We start from the raw sequence: 19,248 nt of genomic DNA on the forward strand, positions 1-19,248 counted from the left end.
ACACTCAAAGCAGCCCTTCTTGGCATACAGTATGACAGGCATTGACAACAAACAGCGCCCTCATGTGGTCTTACAATTTAATTACGCCTGAATATTTATACAACCAGCCCTTTCTTATGTATGTGCACGATATTAAATGCATGAAGGTTGATTACAGAAGTGATTGACCTAAGTCGAGGTTTGTTTTTAAATCATATTTAAATGGTTTTCATTTATAAATGCACACAGAGCTCAGTATTTAAAGTAAATCGAACTTCTGTAGTCAGCTTGATACTTTTTGATATATGCCATGTTTAGTCTTATACATGGATAGATATTCGATGGCTAGGAAGCAGGTTTTGTTTTTAATATAGAGCAAACTACACACCAGTTTAAATACAATGGAAATGAAAGACCATTACTTTCGATGGTCTTCTCACTTCTACTCTAGTGGAATATCCTTCCGCTCAGGACTATATTGTCGTAATGAAAATGGCAGAACTATTAGATAGACACACATTTGGATTCTGTAATGGTGTGGGATGTTTGAAGAGGTACATACAGTGCAATTTGGTTTGATATTAAACCGGAGATATGTACAGTATCAGTTACTCAGTCGGCTGGCGGAGTGCTGGAGTCTTCAAAAAATCCTCCGCCGTATATGATTCAGCGTGAGCGGAAATGCAAATAAAACTGCTTCCGTTTTCCGTTTGCTGGTGAGTCTGGATGCTCTTTCTTTCATTTATTTATTTTGTTTGCTTTTTTTTACTTTTATTTATACAGTGCGGAATATCATCGCTTAGCGTTGCTGCGCGCGCGGATGTTTGTGTAAAGATTAATGCGCGGGTGTAATTAGCACTGAATTGGGGGGAAATGACACTGAGCTGCTAAGTTAGCGAAGTTAGCTCCAGTGTGTTGTGAATGGTGCGCGTGTTATTCCCAGTGTAAAAACCTCACGCGCCGGCGGGGAATGCCATTTATAATCCGTTACACGTGTATGTGCGTGACGGTTTTAATGCTCGCGTGTTTAAACGCCGTGTATTCAAGCTTTCTCGCGCTCTCTCTAACTTCCCACCGCAGTAATGTGTCCTGTTTACCGCAGCAGCAGCAGCTCGTGCTGTTAGCGCGCTAATTAGCTTAGCTGCTCGCTCTGTAGCCTACAGCTTGGCGCGCGTGCGGTTAAAAGTTGACTGGGATCCTTAATGAAGTTTCTGTGCAACTTTCAAAGCATGCTGTGATAGGTGTGTGTGTGTGTGTGTGTGTGATGTGCAGTGTGTATGATGGGAGTTGTGTACAGTATAGTGAAGCACAGTGTTGTGCACTGCAGACTGTTTGAGACACCGCCTTCCTGATGCATCATGTACATTGCTGGTTATTAGGAATAGCCTTTAAATATATATATATTTTAAGTTATGTGTTTATTTGAATACTTGTATATCATCACCCCCTGGTTATAAAGCGCAAGAAATCCCGCGCGCGCGCCCGGTGTTCATCACATCAAGTCAGTAACATGGGCGTGTAGCGTTGCTTGTATATATGTGTGTATGAGCGAGTGATTGACTGACTGTGTGTGTGATATCTGTGTCATTGCAGACAGGATGAGTTTGAGCTGATTAACCCTGCACGCACCGGCCCACCCCTGATTGAGCTGCACGCGCCGCCGCCGTCGTCATGGCGTTCGTGGCCACGCCCAGCGCCACCGTGGTGGATCAGACCACCCTCATGAAGAAGTACCTGCAGTTCGTAGCCGCCCTCACCGATAACAACACGCGTGAGTGGCAAACACGCATCCATGCTGCCACTTCAGTTTTTCCATCGGAGTGGTGCTGGTAGAGCTCTCACTCACTATGTTTACATGGACAACAATAATCTAATTATTGACCATATTCTGAATAAGACAATATTGTGATTAAGGTGTTTACATGAATCGCTTTTAGAATATTCTTTTCATGTTCCGGTTTTACATGTTATCGAATAAAGATGGATTAACCGCACACGTCATTACGTCCCCACGCCACACCGTTCCCTCCAGAATTTCACGTATCAACATACAGTTGGTGTGCGTTATGATACTGTATACAGTTTCCGGTGTTTCAGTTTTAATTCAGTTTTAATTTTACGAAAGCTTCAAGTGCGGTTAATTATTTGTGATGCTATAAGTGCAAAAAGGTTACTGCTTGAGGCTATGGGCTGCGTCTGAAACTGCATACTCACCCACTATATAGTAGCTGAGATACGTGTGTGTGTGTGTATAGTCGGTAAATACGCGGTTTCGTACTCAGCCATGCTCTCTTGTTTGCCGTCAAACAGTTGAGCACTGCCGTGGTGTGTTAATATCGGAATATTGTTGTCCATGTAAACGTACTGAATATTCAGATATTAACCCGATTAAGACCATACTCTGATTAAGAAACTATCATGTAAACAGCGATTATTGATGACCTTAATCCGACTAAAGTTATACTTGAAGTAAACACAAATCGAATGGAGACATGTGGAGTATTCCTGTTTTAGTCGCATTATCGACATGTGTTATAGACATGTACACACCTTAATCACACTATTAACACCGTGTGGGAGTTTTCACCGCAGTCTGCGACAGGACACGATCACACACAGCAGTGCTCAACCGTTTGACGGCAAACGAGAGCAGGCTGCGTCCCAAACCGCAAACTTACCTACTATATAGTAGGCGATATACACATATTATATTTATTAATACATGTAGGTAAGTGCGCGGTTTGGGACGCAGCCCATGGCTTCAAGCAGTCGACTATTTGCACGTATAGCGTGACAAATAATTAACTGCACTTGAAGCTTTCGTAAAATTAAAAACGAAACCCACAAAACTGTATACGGTTCCATAACGAAGACCCACTGTATGTTGATACGTGAAATTCTGGAGGGAACATCATACAGCGTGGCGTGGGGACGTAATGACATGCCATTAATCGATCTACATTCTGTAACACGGGACCATGAAAGGAAAATTCTAAAAGCGACTCATGTAAACATCTTAATCACAATATTGTCTTATTCAGAATAAGGTCAATAATTAGGTTACTGCTGTCCATGTAAATATAGTCACTGACAACCCCATGTTAACTGAGCACGATGGAGACGTGTTCATGTGTGTCAGCATCACACATCCACCGAGTACAAAAAACACTTCAAATAAAGAAGACAGAGAGCAACTTCCAAACTGCATGTCTAAAGCCAGATTCGAAATGTACACGTTTTGGCTCAAAACTCCTGCGTTCCCTGCGTCCCAATTTGCATACCGACCGTCCTAAATAGTATCCGAGATTAGAATTAGTGTGTCCCAAATGAGTATCCCAAAGGTGATCTTCTATTTCTGGTTAGATTTTCAAAGTGTGGATCCATGGACACTTTTTCGCTAATATTTCCCCCAACTCGAGTTTTCTGATGGTTTGCTTCGCCGAATTCAAGGACTCGTTTAGAGAAATGTAAATGGAATGTGGCAAAATAAATCAAGGGAGTGATAAATTATATAGGTATAAACTATATAAGGAATAATGAATCAAGAAAAGCTGAAATGCAGCGAGGAGTTTGTTTACAGTGACTGTGTTCTCTTCCAGGCGATACCGTTCTCTTCCTTTACGCAATGTATTAGTATGGCCCATTACTTTTATACTCTCTTACTACACACTCAGAAGTATGTACTTTTCCTTCACAAAAAGAGTACATGCTTTTAGTGCAGGGTATAAGTATGCCAACTGGGACTCGGGGATTGGCCGTGGATTCTGATTCCCAAACCTTGAACCAAGAAAAGCCAAATAAGAGATCCCATTAATTCAACAAAAATCCCGTTTGTCTACTAGTCTTCATCAACTATGAGTTCCTTTCCAATATATGACATTGCTGCTCACAGCATCAGAAAGAAAACAAGATAGCACTTCTTTACTCTTAAATGAGTTATGTTTTTTGTGTGTGTGTATATGTATGTGTGTATATGTATATATATATATATATATATATATATATATATATATATATATATATATATATATATATATATACACACACATATATATATGTATATGTATGTATATATGTATATATATGTGTGTGTGTATGTATATGTATGTAAGCATTTTTTGCTTTAGGTCAGTCAACATACAGACAAACACTACTGGGCAAAAAAGAGTGGTAAAATATTGAGCTTTTAATGGTCTTAACAACAAATCGTTGGCCAGGAAATGAGCAAAAACTAAACAAATAGATAAAGTAACTTTTGAGTATGGGATAGCTTTTCCTTTGATTTCTTTAAATGTGTAAGCCTCGTGGGATAATCTTTGGACAGCTTTTTTATTTGTATTTAATTTTTTTTTTCATTTCATTTAATTTTGTGCAGCCAGACATGTGTTGGTTTAAATTTTACATCAAACATTTGAATCATTATTATGATTTCACCTTTAAGTACAAGACGACTATATAAATGAAATAATTTCCCTGTTTCTAGCTTTTCTCCAAACAGTTCACTGCAGCAAAATAAATGAGCAAATGGTGGCACAGGAGCTCTCAGAAGTGCGTTTGTTTAATTCTTGCTCATTTCCTGACCGATGAGTTATTGTTAATGTCATTAAAAGCTTAAAATTATATATATATATAATATAACAAGTGAATGCACTCCAGGGCAAATAAAATAAATTTTTTATAAATAAACACACATATATATAAAATCTCTGTATTTAAAAAAAAATGTTTTTTAAAAATATTTTCTTTATTTGCCCAGGAGTGCATTCACTTAGTAAATCTATAGCTATGGAATCTGTGGCCTGTGTGCTGTTTCGAGGAAGAAAACGTACATCACTCATCATGGTTAGCTGACTAGGTTGTTGTTAAGTAAAGACACACACACTTTGTACCTCGAATGCAGGGAGGTCGAAAATAGTATCCTTCCCAGATCCTACTCACCACTTCTGAGGTAAATCGAATGCAGCAGTAATGTCAAGGTGACAGCCCTCTGAACATCTTGAAGAGCACACAGTGTACAACCTGAGCCAACTGTTAGCAGTCAGTTTCCCAAATATGGGCGGATTTCCTGTTTGACACTGCCGTGCGAGAGTGGAAGTGATGCCCAGTAACTTCCCAAATGGTTTTCGATTGGACTGCAGGCCTGGATGACTGAAAAACCTCAAACACACTTCACCAAAACACAAATGCTGAGTTTAAGTAGTCTGAAAGAAGGCTTGGCAGTATTTGCTGAAAAGTAATCAGGTCTTCTAAAAGTTCTAGCCTAAACTGTGAGGTGTGTATGAGAGAACGTGTGACTACTGCGACAGATTGTGTTTGTGCGTGATTATAAGATTTGGTGGTGAAAGGAAAACTGATAATACGAGTCACCAACTATATGCTGCTCTCTTGGATACTTTTAGAGGATGAGACCAAGCTGAAAATGATGCAGGAAGTCAGTGAAAACTTTGAGGTAAGCCCTAAAGTCAATCAGAAATGTAGACCTTAGCATTTGTATGTTTTGTTTTTTAATACAAAAATATTGTACATCTATTTTGAATTTTTATATCGTTAAATCTTGTTTGTCTAGAACGTGACGTCGTCTCCACAGTACTCAACTTTTCTGGAACACATCATCCCCCGCTTTCTCACCTTTCTTCAGGATGGAGAGGTGCAGTTTCTTCAGGAGAAGCCCACCCAGGTGCTTTACTCTCACCTTTTCTACCTAACTAATCTCTCTGTACTGTTACTCTCAACCTTAACCATGGAAGCACTTCATGGTTTAAGCGCAATCAGGTTTCTTACTCTGATGTTCCCTGACAGCAATTAAGGAAACTGGTCCTTGAAATTATCCACCGCATCCCTACCAACGAGCACCTGCGACCTCATGTAAAGAACATCCTGTCTGTGATGTTTCGCTTCCTCGAGGTTAGTTAGCTTTCACAGTAGGATGTCTGCACCACAGGTGCAGTATTTACTCGTTATAGTCACTATTGCACGTTGACTCCAATTGTTCGTACTGCGTTTTGAATCCTTCTGTTTTGTTCCCTAGATTGAAAGTGAGGAAAATGTGCTCATCTGTCTGCGCATCATCATTGAACTGCATAAGCAGTTCAGACCTCCGATCTCTCAAGAGGTAAACGCTGCATCATCTCCAGCTGTATTAGTTACAGAGCAAAATCAAGCAGCCAAAGCAACTGTTGACACTTTTATTTTTCTAACAGATTCATCATTTTCTGGACTTTGTGAAGCAAATCTACAAAGATCTGCCAAAAGTAGTGGTATGTACTGTTGTAATATTAAATTGGTAAATTATTGTTCATTTTGGTGCTAGATATTTGTGCTTGGTCTGTACAATTACTCGCTTTAAACTCAGTGTTTTTACAGCACACGTTGGTGGTTTGTTTGAGTGCGTTTTAAAAGTTAGCAGCATTTATACCACTGCACTACTGAATTCTCGATTCAGTAGGTATTGACTGATTTTCTGCAACAGCCAGTTTCAGGATTGTTTCGATAGTAACAACTTCTAAAAGGATTTGTATAATAGATTCTCCACGTAAACAGATAAAAAAAAAAAAAAAGAAGGTGTAATTATGACATTCTGTAAGGAGACATTTGTTTAATGTTTTTGTAAGGAGTCTTCAGTGTTGCTGATTTATAACAGTGAGGCAAAGCTGTATTTTTTTTTGTCTTATTATCTTTGAGAGAAAAAAACACACAACTCGACTATAAACTGATAAAAAATTGCATTCTCTTTAATAAATAAAAAAGATTGTTGCCAGACCCATATGTCCCCACAGTTCTCACCTGCTTTCCCACTGATGCTAAGCAGGGTTGAGTCTGGCCAGTACCTGGATGGGAGACCTCCTGGGGAAAACTAAGGTTGCTGCTGGAAGTGGTATTAGTGAGGCCAGCAGGTGGCGCTCACCATGTAGTCTGTGTGGGGCCTAATGCCCCAGAATAGTGACGGGGACACTATACTGTAAAAACAGCACAGTCTTCCGGATGAGACGTTAAACCGAGGTCCTGACTCTCTGTGGTCATTAAAAATCCCAGGACACTTCTCGTAAGAGAGTAGGGATATAACCCCGGTGTCATGGTGAAATTTCCCCACTGGCCCTTCTCTATCATGGGCCCTAATAATCCCCATCTCTGAATTGGCTACATCACTCTCTCCTCTCCACTAATAGCTGGTGTGTGGTGGGTGTTCTGGTGCACTATGGCTGCCGTTGCATCATCCAGGTGGAAGCTACACACTAGTGGTGGTTGAGGAGATCCCCCACCCTCCATAATACTGTATGTAAAGCAGTATTGAGTGTCTAGAAAAGCGCTACATAAATGTAACTGTAACTAACTGTAGATATGCTTTGGTAAAAGAGGAATAAAACACTTCATGTCGTGTATTATTCCTTAATTTAACAATCCCTCCAGGATTTTGCGATCGCAGTGCTGAGCAAAATCAAGCAAACTCCACAGTATTCTGAGGGACTTGCAATTTTTCAACATTACCGCAGATTTTCTGCTGATTTGGGCCCAAACGTGTCATGGGACATCATCACTACACACGTCCAGGGAGAGCCCTACTTGATTCACATTGTACATTACCTGAGTATAACTGAAAGTTATTCTGAATGACTACAGACGCAGTTATTACACCTCAGTATTTGTAACTTACCTGAGGACATTTGAAAATACCATGTGTATTAAATTTTATTTCGTAAGAAAAAAAAAAGCACGCTTTTTAAACCGTTTTTCATTTTGAAATTTCTGAAAGAACTCTCGAATATTTTTTGACGGTGTACTCTTGACCATGTACTTTGTCTTTTTTTTAAGTAAGATCTTGACACGTGCGTCAAACACGAGTACAGCTAAAACGTTGCAAGCATCACTGCGTATTTTTGTGCAATTTCGCCAATTAAATTAGTTTAATAAAAAAAAAGCACAAAAAATTAGCAAGTTGCATCTCAAATTTAGAAAAACAAGCATTGTTGCAGGCAAAAATCACAAAAAAACCGTCTCTGAAATCCTGTATGGACTGATTAAAAGATCCACTCAGTGGGAATAAGAAGGACGTCTTATTCCGAGTCACAGTTTTTGTATTTAAAGGGATGACAAGCTGGTCCTGTACAACGTGGAACTAATGTTTTGTGGCGATTTATTTTTCAATGATGCTGTAATAAAACGGTTTTGTTCTTAAATCGGCCGAATAGTTGTGATGATGAACCGCGACCGCTCGCTGTGCGCCGCAACCCGCCACGCGCTCGCTGTGCGCCGCAACCCGCCACGCGCTCGCTGTGCGCCGTAACCCGCCACGCGCTCGCTGTGCGCTGCAACCTACTGCCCTGTGCGTATGACAATAGTGAATCGTCATTGTCTGGGATATTGTGCACCATAATCTGTAGTGTGCTGATTTTTTTTTAACTGTCCTCTTTTTCCTCTTAGACGAGGTACTTTGAGAATCCTCAGGTGATAGCGGAGAACACGGTGCCCTCTCCAGAGATGGTGGGCATGATCACTTCAGTGCTGGTGAAGACTGCTCCTGAGCGGGAGGACAGCGAGACCCGCACGGTCAGTGCCTTCAGAGCTCTGCGTGTTTTCTCCATAGTTTTTATCTGTGTTTTTTTTTTTTTTAAATACGTAAATACTAGAGACACAATGATGAGGGCGATGTGCTTTAGCCCAGAGAATGGTACGTGTGTGTGTGTGTGTGTGTGTGTGTGTGTGTGTGTGTGCGCGCACGCTTGTGCTTATAATGTACCATCAGTCCTGGGCGCTGAAAGTAAAACTGATAAGATCTGAGTGTCTCTGCTGCTCTGAAGCTCAATTTACAGATTCATTTACACTTGGCTGAGAATCTGATGCTTATGTGATGTCTGAGAGCTGTTTTTATCACTCAGCATGTCTCCTCTCTGTTGTGTTCCTCTGAACGGTATTTCTCTTTACAGCCAGTAGAGGGTGTCGTCCCCCTGTGATTGACGTGCTTCCCCGTCAATTACAAACGTTTATGGTCTTTAGTGTCTGAACTGAGAGATATTGCATCATCTACAGCTGTTTGATAATCAATGAATGTCCCTTCAAATAGACACGGTGATCATTAAGCTTCACGCTAGGGGAGAATCGCTTTCAATTAATTACTCCTCGTGTCATATTTTATTAGTGACAGCTGGTGCACCAGTAAGCAGCCGAGCTCGGTGTTGTTTCTGAGTGATGTCGTCCCGCAGGGTGTGTCTCATTTGTCTCCTCTCTGTGCTGCAGCATACCATCATTCCCCGGGGGTCGCTGTCTCTCAAGGTCCTGGCTGAACTGCCAATCATTGTGGTTCTCATGTATCAGGTGAAGAAGACACATCACACGTTCATACATCCACAGACTCATAAAAGAACACTGAGTACTCGGTGTAAAAATGACCCGTATCCTAGTTGGTCCCCCTGACGGTAAGCCGTACGTTCTGCCAATGTTCTAATGACTTCTTTCATTCTTCTGCAGCTCTACAAACTAAACATTCACAACGTGGTGTCTGAGTTTGTGCCGCTGATCATGAACACCATCATGCTGCAAGTGACCTCTCAAGCACGGTAAGTTTCATCTTTTTAAGAACACGCTAGTGCAAAGTTTGCCGTTGTGTATGGCAAGTAGAGGTCGACCGATTGATGGGTTTTACAGATTAATCGGCACTGATAACTGGTTGCTGGAGCTATCAGTTTTTTTTTCCGGGGAGCGGCTGAGAAGGGTCCGCTGTCATTATATAGCACGAGAGCGGCCTCTAGAGACGAAATAAAAACTATCGCTGACTAATTTTGTTGTTATTTGAAGTGCTTTTTGATTCCTTTTGGATGTCTCTATTTTTATTTGTTATTTGGAGTGTTACTTTTTGGTTCCGTTTGGATGCATATCTTTTATTTACTTCAATATTTATTAATAGTTAATGTATATAAACCTTTATATATTTATTTCATTTTCAAAAGTACAGTATATTGTACATGGTACAACCAGTACTGTTTATTTTTGTAATATAATTCAGCAATATTTTACTTTGAGTGTTATGTTTTCATTCAGTTTTCACGTTTAAAAACTATCGATTGATAAATCAGTTATCGGTAGGCACCGCCCAACTTGGTTATCTGTAAAATCCACCATCGGTTGCCCTCTAAGGGCAAGGGTTCGCGGAAGTTTTTGACCAGAGGATTTATTTTAAGGGCATGAAATTCTCCTAATATTTCCTAATGTGTCCATTAGAAATGATAGGACCACTGTTTAAGAAATGTAGTGCATTACTATAAATAAAAAATTAAATATTCAGAATAATCAGATTCGCGTATTGTGTGCCACATTTTCATGAGCGTAAAACCCATTTTACACCAAAAAGCGTTCATTTCCGTGCTCTCTTGCACCGTTTTAGTACAGATTATAAACATGCATTATTACTGTATATAATACTGTGTATGTAGTATATTTATTTCATGTCTCCACTCTGTTTTGGTTTTCACCAATGCCAAAGCGACACCGACTGAACCATCACCCATGTGCTGTAGAGATTATGGGCATATAATGCAAAATGTAGCATGAATATTGTATTTAGTAGATTTTCCAGCCTGAGCTGTAATCATGCTGCGTAAAAATAAATTTGTTTATTTTTAAAGAGATTCTCTGTGACCTCTCAGGTTGATCAACATGACTGTATGTTGGTCTTGGCACTGCTTGCAGTCTGGTGTAAAATGGGTTTAAGAGGCGCTTCAAAGTGCAGGAAGGCTAATGGAGTTTTCTGAGAGTTTTAATTTTTTTTTTTTAAAATATTTCCATAAATCATGTTCATGTGCATAGAACTACATTATAAATAACAGTTGGTTAAAAAAAACAAAAAAAATGTCCCACATCTCAGGTCTCTCTACATGGGGTCACAACCCTAGGGTTGAGAACATATGGGATAAGAGAATATCAAGTTTATCGAATTCTGATTTGTGCCCATCTCTGATCGTTACAGGCAACACAAACTATATAATAAAGAGCTTTATGCAGATTTCATTGCCGCTCAAATCAAGACCCTGTCCTTTTTGGCTTACATCATCCGCCTCTATCAGGTATTTTGGTTATTAGTGCTTATTGATCTACGTTTAAAAAGTATTGACATTGACTTCTCTTTGTGTGATTACTGAATTGTTGTGTGTGTGTGTGCACACTTGGTCAGGATCTGGTTGGGAAGTATTCTCAGCAGATGGTGAAAGGGATGCTGCAGCTGCTGTCTAACTGTCCTCCTGAGACCGCTCACTTGCGCAAAGAGCTGCTGATCGCTGCTAAGCACATCCTCACCACAGATCTTCGCAGCCGTAAGTCCCCCTCTCTCTACACGCCATGTTGCACCGTAACACACTCCCACCTCGGTCACACACTTCCAGCACTGTTTTTATTGGTGGTACACAAACAAAGCATGCCGAATATCTAAAACTGTGGTTCGATATGATATGACGTGGGGAAAATACTTCAGCACACTGCGAGGCTTTCGAAATATCATTTTGTGATGCTAATGATCTTTGTGAGTTTATTTGCGTCTAATATCCGAAGAAGTTTTTTAACGAAGTACAAAATTGACGGCGCGGCATCGCGCTAGACTCCCGCGGTGTTTTCCGTGAGCTTCAGTTCTCAATCAATAGCAGTTGAGAAGGCAACGCGATACACTCGGCTTAATCATTAGTCCTGTAGAGAATAACTGAATCGATGAGAAGCTCTGACTACAAAGACACAGCATTGATGGCTCGTGGTTCAGGGGTTGTTTGCCCTTTCTGTAATGCTGAGAGGTTGTGCTGGCATCTGATAGACTATTTATCTTGCAGAATTCATTCCATGCATGGACAAGCTTTTCGATGAGTCGATACTCATCGGCTCGGGCTACACGGCGAGGGAGACTCTGCGGTAAGAGGCACCCTTTGATAACCCCTTTCTTGCTTTCTTCCTTTGATAACCCCTTTCTTGCATACCTTGAACAGGTGTGAATGAATGTGACACCAGTCAGCAGAACTGCATCGTTGTGTCCCATTAGAGATGCTGGCAGGTGTTGGCACATTTTCTATCAGATCCCAGAGTGTGCTGAAATTTAGTAGGGTTGGCAATGGTACTGTGGCATCTTCACACTGCAGTCACTGCCACTTTAGTGACAAATCTATGCAGAGGGGAAATGCAATGATCAGAAAATGTGAAGATGACTAGTTAATGATGCGTTGCTGATATGAGAAAACCCAATGGACTAAAGAGGTCCAAGTATCTATCTCTCTCGCTCTCACTCTCGCTCTCACTCTCTCTCTCGCTCTCTCTGAGTGCCAGCCTGTCAGCACCTCCATGGGATAGAGGGTGGGAACCTGTCCTGGCGCTGGTCACTGTCTATCACTCAGACACCAAGTGTCACACGCCTGCCAGCATTGCTTCCACTCCAAATCAGCTCATCCTTCAGCAGGCAAATCTGGCTCATATTTGGCTCTGTCAGGATGATTAGAGTTGTTTATTCTGGACTGCTTTTTTGAAAACCTCACCAGACTGTCTGAAGCGTTTGTCTCAAATGATCTGTCATTGTCAAACAAATGAACCAAAACCACGATGAACGCACCATCTGTGCGTTCATCTTATTCTCACTACACTGGTGAGAGCAATGATGGAAAGATACGAATGTGTAGTTAAAGTCCTTTTCTCTTTCAGACCCCTGGCCTACAGCACGCTTGCCGACCTTGTACACCACGTCAGGCAGAACTTGCCTCTAACGGACCTCTCACTGGCTGTGCAACTGTTCGCTAAGAACATTGATGACGAGTCCCTGCCCAGCAGCATTCAGACCATGTCATGCAAACTGCTGCTCAACCTGGTGGACTGCATCCGCTCCAAAAGTGAACAGGAGAACGGCAACGGCAGAGATATCCTCATGAGGATGCTGGAGGTGAGGCAGGACCTTATACCGGGGCCAACAGCTAGTGGACCTCCAAGTACTTCAGCTGACCAAACCATGTACTAGAAAGTAAAACACTGTAGCAGAGCCAGTCAATGTATGAACAAAAGCAACTGCAGTTTTCTAAACTAGCCCAACTTCTGTAGAAGATCCAACGTTGCAGTTTATGCGTTTATGTAAATGACGTAGCTGAAGGCAGCTCATCGGGCCAGAGACTAGCTACAGGGCTAGAAACATTCATTCAGAAAGGAAAAAGGTTTCGCAGCCTTTCATACACTTCTCAGTATTGAAAACAAAATTTAAAGACGACCGGACAGTGAAGGACGCTTGCTAAACTGAAGTCTCATCTGATCAGAGGCTCTGGCACTCTGGTCAAAAGTGGAAACATGTAGCAAAGCTATGGAACAAAATGTAACCATGTCAAATTCTCTTATTTACAGCCATGAATGAATTATTAATAGTTAAGCATGAGAATGTAACTGGTGTCACTATTCTGTCATGTTAATTGCTTCTCCTAACATTTGTAAGCCAGAACTTCTATGTAGCTAGACCTTCACACATTTTAGTTGAGTATCTCTAATATACACAGATCAGCCATATCATTAAAAGCACTGACACGTGAAGTGAATAACGTTGATTATCTCGTCTCGAGGGGTAGGGTATATTAGTCAGGAAGTGAACTGTCAGTTCTCAAAATTGATGTGTTGGAAGTAAGAGAAATGGGCGAGCGTAAGGATCTGAGTGACTTTGAAAAGGGCCGAATTGTGATGGCTGGACGACCGGGTCAGAGCATGTGCAGAATAGCAGGTCTTGAGGGGGGTTTGTGTAGTAGTGTGTTAATCATGAAGTCAAAATGGAGTCCTGTTCATCCTCAGGCCCTCTGGTCTGACCCTGGTCATTGTAACCATGCATTTTTCCACCCATGTTTTGCTGAAATTTCCAAATCGAAAGTTGCTGAAATCCCTTTTCTTATATTGTCCACCAGGTATTTGTGTTAAAATTCCACACCATTGCACGCTATCAGCTCGTGTCCATCTTCAAAAAGTGCAAGCCCCAATCTGAGATGGGCGTAGTGGATCCAGGAGCGTTGCCCGGTGTCCCTGCCACTCCTACAGCCACCACACCAGCCTTACCACCGCCTGCCCCTCCCACTCCAGTCCCTCCGGCCCCGCCCTCTGCCACGCCTTTTGACCGAGCAGGGGAGAAAGAAGACAAGCAAACTTTCCAGGTGTCGGACTGCCGCAGCCTGGTGAAGACCCTTGTGTGTGGGGTGAAGACCATCACATGGGGGATCACCTCCTGCAAAGCTCCGGGAGGTAAGAGCTTTTAAATTTAGAAATTTTGGAAGTTATAAGAAGAATAAAAATTTTTGGTTTTGTCACTTTAACAAGTACACAACAAACAACCATCTCTCTCTCTCGCTCTCTCTCACACACACACACACTCTCTCTCTCACACACACTCTCTCACTTACACACTCTCTCACTCTCTCTCTCACACACACACTCTCTCTCTCTCTCTGTCATGGTATAAATGTATGAGTTTTTTATTATTTGTTTTGCAGCATAGTGGGTATCGAGTATTTTTCTGTAACAGGTTATTACAGTACAGAACAGATTAGTAGCTGATGGATGTTAAAATCTATATTCTTTTTTAGCAATTGTTTTATCTTCCTCCTATTGATTTTTAAATAAAGGGAAGGCTTTCATTGTGTAGGCTTTTTAAACTGTGACTGATGTTTTGCCGGCATCACATAAGCAATCCTCAGCAGAACTAAATATTATGATGTATATCGTGTATCATCTAATGTTTTCATGTATCATAACATGATATTTTGCGATATTGCACATTTTGCTATTTTATTGCAGAAGCCCAGTTTATTCCCAACAAGCAACTTCAACCCAAAGAGACTCAGATCTACATCAAGCTGGTTAAATATGCCATGCAGGCTTTGGATATTTACCAGGTATGACTGACCCCTGATTATTGTCCAGTCTTGGCTGTGATAGACCTCCACTAAACTGCTTTTCAGAACAGAGGAATGCAGTTTTATCATGAGTATAAAATGTGCAGGAGGAGAATGATTATGCTGTTTGATTAGTTTTCTGTGACTTATGAATTCGTGACTGGGGCGCAGAGTGTTTATGCTGGTAATGAAGCTCTACAGCTTATCACAGAGACAACACCCCCCCCTTTTGGCCAGGTACAGATTGCAAGCAACGGGCAGACATACATTCGCGTGGCCAACTGTCAGACTGTCCGCATGAAGGAGGAGAAGGAGGTCCTGGAGCACTTTGCTGGAGTCTTTACCATGATGAACCCACTCACTTTTAAAGAGATTTTCCAAACCACTGTGCCATACATGGTCGAAAGGATCTCCAAAAACTATGCCTTGCAGGTAAGCGTGCTTGCTTTGGATGGTGTGGTAACCCTACTTTTTTTGTGTGTGTATGTAATTATGTCAGTCAACCAAGTGCTGACTCTTTTAGAATATTATTATTATTATTATTATTATTGTTATTGTTATTGTTTTCAGTGCATCTCTGTAAGTCAATCTGCATAACCCTATCATCACACTAGCAAGTCTCAAACTGACAGAAGCCCGTTCATTTGCTTTGAATGTTTGTGATGCAAAACCATGATTTCTGCAGCAAGTGATAAAGCCACAGTGAGACGAGCGACGTGTGAATTGAGATTTTCACTGTTCTATGCAAATCAGCTATTACATGGTAAAGCGACAAGTCCGAACGCTCGGCTCAAATGATTCCTTGGACCACACTATGGCACACGTGGTCTGACATTTCTTCAGTCCCTCACTCACAAGCTTAGTTCCTACCTGCAGTTAGTGCTACTTTACTGTTTATTGTTTGGCACACAAGAACGGAAGAAAAAAATTCTAATCTTGGTTTCATCTTAATACAGTTGCTAGAATCCTAGCAAACCTAGCAAGTACTGCAGTTACTAGATGACAACCTGGACATTCTACTCGGAGCTGTTCACGTCCTGTGACTCGGAATTATGCGACGTCAGACGGTTGTCCAGTTGGCGCTAGCTACGTTAAACTGGATTGTATGTCTTTCGTGTATTTTCCGTTTGATCTCACATTGGTAAAACATGAATAATAGTCTTAAAACTAATCAATGATGCAAATTATTACACAGAAATATTACGAGAGAACTACTTGACTGCAATTTACCGCTAAAGTCGCCGCCGTTTTGAGTGTTTCTGCCTGACGTTTCAGCGGTCAGGTGGTACAAGTCGGAGCTCTCCGAAAATCTGTAGTTCACAAGTTGTAATTATGAATTCTACAAGGACGTGAGCAAATCGCCGTAATTACGACGTGGTGTGGTGTTTAACTAGTTCGCTTTAGAAGATGTATGTAGCTGCTACCGTTTTTCATCAGAACGCTGGACGCTCACAAGTGATAATTGGGCGAATACAGGCAAAGAGCTTCTGCTAAATGCTGTAAGTGTTTAAAAAAAAAAAAAAAAAAAAAAATTGGTTTTCTCTTTTCAGATTGTGGCGAACTCTTTCCTGGCTAACCTGTCGACTTCGGCGCTGTTTGCAACCATCCTAGTGGAGTACCTTTTGGAGCGGCTCCCCGAGATGGGTTCCAACGTGGAGCTGTCCAACCTCTACCTCAAACTCTTCAAACTCGTGTTTGGCTCGGTTTCTCTCTTCGCTGCAGAGAATGAGCAGATGCTCAAGGTCAGAAACTGTAACCTTTGTCCTCGAAGTCTTTTCGACTAAGATAGCTGGGTTAGAAAGAGGATTTTGATGGCTCCGAGCGTCTCGCACACTCCTAACTACGACAACACCCATGCCGTCGATCGCGTCTGCGCTAGTAGCCTCGCTACATTAATTTTAATGCATTCTGTCAGCTGCTCAGATGAGAAATGACACTCGTGCCTCGGATTGACAGCAAGGACTTGAGTGAAGGTCACTGTGAAATAATGTTGCCGAGAGGGAAGAGCTCCAGTCTTCCTTTCTCTGACCCAGAGCTCCAGGTTTATTGAGAGCATGATATGATCTTCAGACATATTAATTGACTTGCTCTCTCTTGTCACATTTCAATATGACAACTGTAATTCATCCTTCAGCTTTTTAGTGCTGCATGACATACTCATACTTTATGTGGCTTTCACAGATAGAGATGAATGTATTGATTGGCCTAGTTAAAATGCTCAGTGCAGTCGCTTTGAGAGTCTGAGAGTTTAAATCCAGATTCCCGGTTAAAGGTTCTATATCTATGATTTCTTCAAAAGTATCTGCAAACACGTGTTTAAAAAAAACTCACTCTCTTCTTTTCTATGCAGCCCCATCTCCATAAGATTGTGAACAGCTCCATGGAACTTGCCCAGTCAGCCAAAGAGCCATACAACTACTTCCTGTTGCTCAGGGCTCTGTTCCGTTCTATTGGCGGAGGAAGTCATGACCTGCTGTATCAGGAGTTCCTGCCTCTTCTACCCAACCTGCTGCAGGGTAAACAAACACCTTCGTTTGTTCTGTTATACTGTTAACTATTGAGGCATCTTCTGCAGTGCAGGAATAACTGAACGGTGACTCTTGTTTTGTGTTTTCCACCTTTTAAAGCGCTTTATACATAAAGGTACTTTAATTTATTCAAAAAGGCTTTGAAAGTCTTTCATCTTTTTAATTTGAAAGCATTATCATTGATGGATGTAGCTATCAATAAGGGTAGAAGTACAATACATGGGCAGGCTGCCATTTCATAAAAGGATCTCTGACAACTTAAAAGTCTGCTTTATTTATACAGGCTTTCCATGAGCATGGGCGTGTTTTCTTTTCTCCTTAGTATTTTGTTATCGTAATTCTCCATGAAAAGATTTTAAAACGGTTATTTTTGTTAGTGATCATGCTTTCATAATAGCATTGATGACTTCCCAGCATCATATTTATCGATACAGTGATGGACACATTTGGCTCAATTTACTCAAGATTAGAAAGGCTACCTTTGACATAACGTGTAAGTTTTAAGCGCTCGTATTTTATTATACGTTCATGCATTCATTGTTCATGTAGTCCAGCTTAAGCGTGGATATCATGCCAGGTATGTGTGCTTTAAAAGTCCATTCAATGTCTGTGTCTTTATTGGTCAAGGCTAATGTATGGGGGGGGGGGGTCTCTTCTCAGGCTTGAACATGCTGCAGAGTGGCCTCCATAAGCAGCACATGAAGGATCTGTTTGTGGAGCTGTGTCTGACCGTGCCTGTGAGGCTGAGCTCTTTGCTTCCCTACCTGCCCATGCTCATGGATCCGCTGGTGTCTGCGCTCAACGGCTCCCAGACGCTGGTAAGCCAGGGCCTGCGCACTCTCGAGCTCTGCGTGGACAACCTGCAGCCAGACTTCCTGTACGACCACATCCAACCCGTCCGTGCCGAGCTCATGCAGGTACAGTCCTTCACCTTTAAACTTTGAACTTGAGGATGTTTTGATGTGCTGGTTTTGAAACCACAGGGTTTCTGGATTGTGTCCAGGCCCTTTGGCGAACTTTGAGGAATCCAGCAGAGACAATCTCTCATGTAGCCTACCGGGTGCTGGGCAAGTTCGGCGGAAGCAACCGGAAGATGCTGAAGGAGTCTCAGAGGTTGCAGTATGTGGTGACTGAGGTGCAGGGCCCCAGCATTAAGGCCGAGTTCACTGACTGCAAAGCCTCTGTTCAGCTGCCCATGGAGAAGGTATTGCTTTTATTCTTTTTTATTTCTTTCTTCTTTTTCTTTTCCTGCACTTCTGTGTGGAGTCTCATTTGCTGTGAAATGCAGAGATTATTTGCAGTGAATAATGCATGCAAACTATTGAATGACTGCAAATGTGATCAATGAACTTCAGCATTTTAAAGTGCACATATTATGGTTTTTCCCAATATTACTGTTCATATAGTGTGTTAGAGCTGTTTGTGAATGTAAAAAAATCTGCAAAGTTTAAAAAAATCAAAGCGCACGACAGAGTTATTGACTCCTGAAAGAAGGAACTGATTCTGAACAGCTGAAAGGAGTCATCAGTAATTCCAGACTTACTTCCTGTACTAACCTACGTAGGTTTGTAACAAAAACCCCGCCTCTGGTCTTCATTGGCTGCTCACTGGCAACGGTAGACCAATCACAACAGACTGGGACATCTGACCAATCAGAGCAGAGTATACTCTCTGAAAGGAGGAGTTTAGAATGAATCATTTAGAATGGATCATTTAACGAGTCGTTTGAGACACTGGGGGGAAGATAAAGGTGATGCTGCAGTTTAAATTATGAGCACGTTAAAGTGTTTTTTGAACTTGGATACATGTAAATCTTATGTATGAGTCCTTTAAAACAAAATGAGGAACGTTTCAAAACCATAATAGGTGCG

General features: G+C 41.5%; 1 protein-coding gene and 1 non-coding gene across 5 annotated transcripts in view; both read left to right on the plus strand.

Annotated features, from left to right (window-relative positions):
• The first annotated feature begins 512 nt into the window (after positions 1–512).
• The window catches only part of trrap (transformation/transcription domain-associated protein), a 77,123-nt gene continuing 58,387 nt past the window's right edge, over positions 513–19,248 (plus strand). The window contains exons 1-21 of one of the 4 annotated variants that reach the window (XM_053639108.1): positions 513–695; positions 1,573–1,750; positions 5,379–5,428; positions 5,546–5,656; positions 5,779–5,883; positions 6,008–6,091; positions 6,180–6,236; positions 8,398–8,523; positions 9,211–9,288; positions 9,442–9,530; positions 10,937–11,033; positions 11,141–11,279; positions 11,784–11,862; positions 12,640–12,874; positions 13,869–14,199; positions 14,752–14,849; positions 15,087–15,281; positions 16,400–16,591; positions 17,200–17,365; positions 18,038–18,294; positions 18,381–18,581. In XM_053639108.1, coding sequence (XP_053495083.1) covers positions 1,651–1,750; positions 5,379–5,428; positions 5,546–5,656; positions 5,779–5,883; positions 6,008–6,091; positions 6,180–6,236; positions 8,398–8,523; positions 9,211–9,288; positions 9,442–9,530; positions 10,937–11,033; positions 11,141–11,279; positions 11,784–11,862; positions 12,640–12,874; positions 13,869–14,199; positions 14,752–14,849; positions 15,087–15,281; positions 16,400–16,591; positions 17,200–17,365; positions 18,038–18,294; positions 18,381–18,581 — 2,790 coding nt within the window. In that variant the 5' untranslated portion in view covers positions 513–695; positions 1,573–1,650. Of the gene's footprint in view, positions 1,751–5,378; positions 5,429–5,545; positions 5,657–5,778; positions 5,884–6,007; positions 6,092–6,179; positions 6,237–8,397; positions 8,524–9,210; positions 9,289–9,441; positions 9,531–10,936; positions 11,034–11,140; positions 11,280–11,783; positions 11,863–12,639; positions 12,875–13,868; positions 14,200–14,751; positions 14,850–15,086; positions 15,282–16,399; positions 16,592–17,199; positions 17,366–18,037; positions 18,295–18,380; positions 18,582–19,248 lie in introns of all 4 variants that reach the window. The other 3 variants (XM_053639107.1, XM_053639109.1, XM_053639110.1) reach the window with 3 other exon arrangements.
• LOC128617576 (small nucleolar RNA ZL1) lies at positions 8,600–8,761 on the plus strand. Its single transcript, XR_008387586.1, has one exon. It is a non-coding gene; the product is annotated as a small nucleolar RNA ZL1 (small nucleolar RNA).

The sequence above is a fragment of the Ictalurus furcatus genome, chromosome 13 (genome assembly GCF_023375685.1).
Source record: "Ictalurus furcatus strain D&B chromosome 13, Billie_1.0, whole genome shotgun sequence".
NCBI classification, from domain to species: Eukaryota; Metazoa; Chordata; class Actinopteri; order Siluriformes; family Ictaluridae; genus Ictalurus; species Ictalurus furcatus.